General features: G+C 62.6%; 1 protein-coding gene across 1 annotated transcript; it reads right to left on the bottom strand.

The window, feature by feature from the left end:
• Positions 1–562: 562 nt before the first annotated feature.
• LOC129073718 (keratin-associated protein 15-1-like) lies at positions 563–985 on the bottom strand. Its single transcript, XM_054577382.1, has one exon. It carries the CDS (start codon positions 983–985, stop codon positions 563–565), a length of 423 nt encoding a protein of 140 aa, XP_054433357.1.
• Positions 986–1,520: the final 535 nt, after the last annotated feature.

Below are 1,520 nucleotides of genomic sequence, written 5' to 3'. Positions count from 1 at the left end.
ACGCCTAACTGGAGACGACATTTCTGAAGCAATTAGATGAACAAACCCAACTATCGGGGGGTATGAGTCTCCTAAAATATAAGAAATGCCATGTATTTAAATTCTCCGCTAGGTTTCCTGTTTCCTATCCAGGGAACCAGCAGTAAAACATACGAAACAAAGAAAACAAAGAGACGCGCTCTGGGGCCCACAGGCGAAGGTGCCCCCGTCCCTAACGCGTGCCCGGCGCACAAACACGGAATCCCGCGACTCGCCTCCGAGAAATGCGTTTATTTTGGCCCCACGCTTAGGTGAAGCACAGCTACGTGAACCAACGCGAGGAGAGAAGGAAGAGGAGAATCTTAGAAGGGGAGTCGCAGGCGGGAAGCTGAGCGTGGGCGCGGGAACGCAGGTCGGCTCTGTCTCTCGCGTGCGGCCTAAAGAAGGTCCCGGACAAGGTCGGTTTGCCCGCAGCCTGGCGCGCGCTTCCGGGAGCGGGGACGGCCGCCCCGGGCGGTCAGGCGGCGGCAGAGGCCCGGCAGGGCCGGCGCGCCCTGGGACCCCGCGGAGGCAGCTGGCGGGCTCAGTGGGCGGGTCCGAAGCAGCGGGAGCCGAAGGCCGGCGGGACGCAGGCTGCCTGGCAGGTCCTGGAGGAGAAGGACGCCGGGCGGTAGCCGCCGGGCCCGCAGCCCAGGGACTGCGCGGGGGCGCCGCCGTAGCCGAAGGGCCCGAAGCCCGCGCCGCCGCAGCCCGAGTACCCCGCGTAGCTCGGCGCGTTGGGGCTGCAGAAGGCGGGCGGCCTGGGGCGCAGGCAGGGCGCGCGGCAACTGGGGGGCGCGCCGTAGGCCTCCTGGCAGCCGCTGTAGACAGAGGCGCCCGGCGGGCACTGGCCGGGAGAGTAGACGACGCTGCCGGGGAAGAAGGACTCGCAGGAGGGGCCCGGGCAGCGCGAGGTGCGCCCGAGGGAGCGCGAGGAGCGGCTGCAGGAGCTGAGGCTGCAGGACATGCTGGCGGGGCCGGGGCGGGGCTGCGGCGCGGAGCGGGGCTGGCGGCAGGGGACGCCGGCGGAGGTGCTGCGCTCGCCGCCCGACGCCGCCTTTATACCCGGGCCGCGGCGGCGCGGGGGCGCGGCCAGGCTCCTGGCGAAGCGCACGGCCCTGGCCTTCAAAGGACCTTTTGATGAACGCAGACGTCTGATGAAAGGATTTCATTAGATTTTCAAAGCAATTATTCACGACGCACCGAGGTGGTTTCTCGTTCGTCCGGCTTGGGCAGACGAGACGCATTAGTTAGTTGTGCCATGATCGTCCCTATCATGCGGGTGTTTTATTCACCTGGTCCTTGAATATATCATGTTGAATGGGTAATGCAGTGATAATTTTGTTGTGTTTAAAGCTCTGAAAATACTTTTTAGTCTAGAGGAGGCATTTCTTTTGTTTCACTTTAGGAGCTCAATCAAGAACTGAAATAATAGTCCTCATTATCTGTTTCCTCTCCCAAACCTGTGGACCTTACAGAAAAATAACCCAGGGACAACCTTT

This window comes from Pteronotus mesoamericanus, unplaced genomic scaffold (genome assembly GCF_021234165.1).
Source record: "Pteronotus mesoamericanus isolate MK-2021 breed Mesoamerican mustached bat unplaced genomic scaffold, CSHL_Meso_final contig_116, whole genome shotgun sequence".
Lineage (NCBI taxonomy): Eukaryota > Metazoa > Chordata > Mammalia > Chiroptera > Mormoopidae > Pteronotus > Pteronotus mesoamericanus.
This window is presented reverse-complemented; position numbering and strand designations above follow the sequence as displayed.

Coding starts and splice junctions, on each gene's coding strand:
- LOC129073718 (XM_054577382.1), bottom strand. CDS start 985: ATGTCCTGCAGCCTCAGCTCCTGCAGCCGCTCCTCGCGCTCCCTCGGG.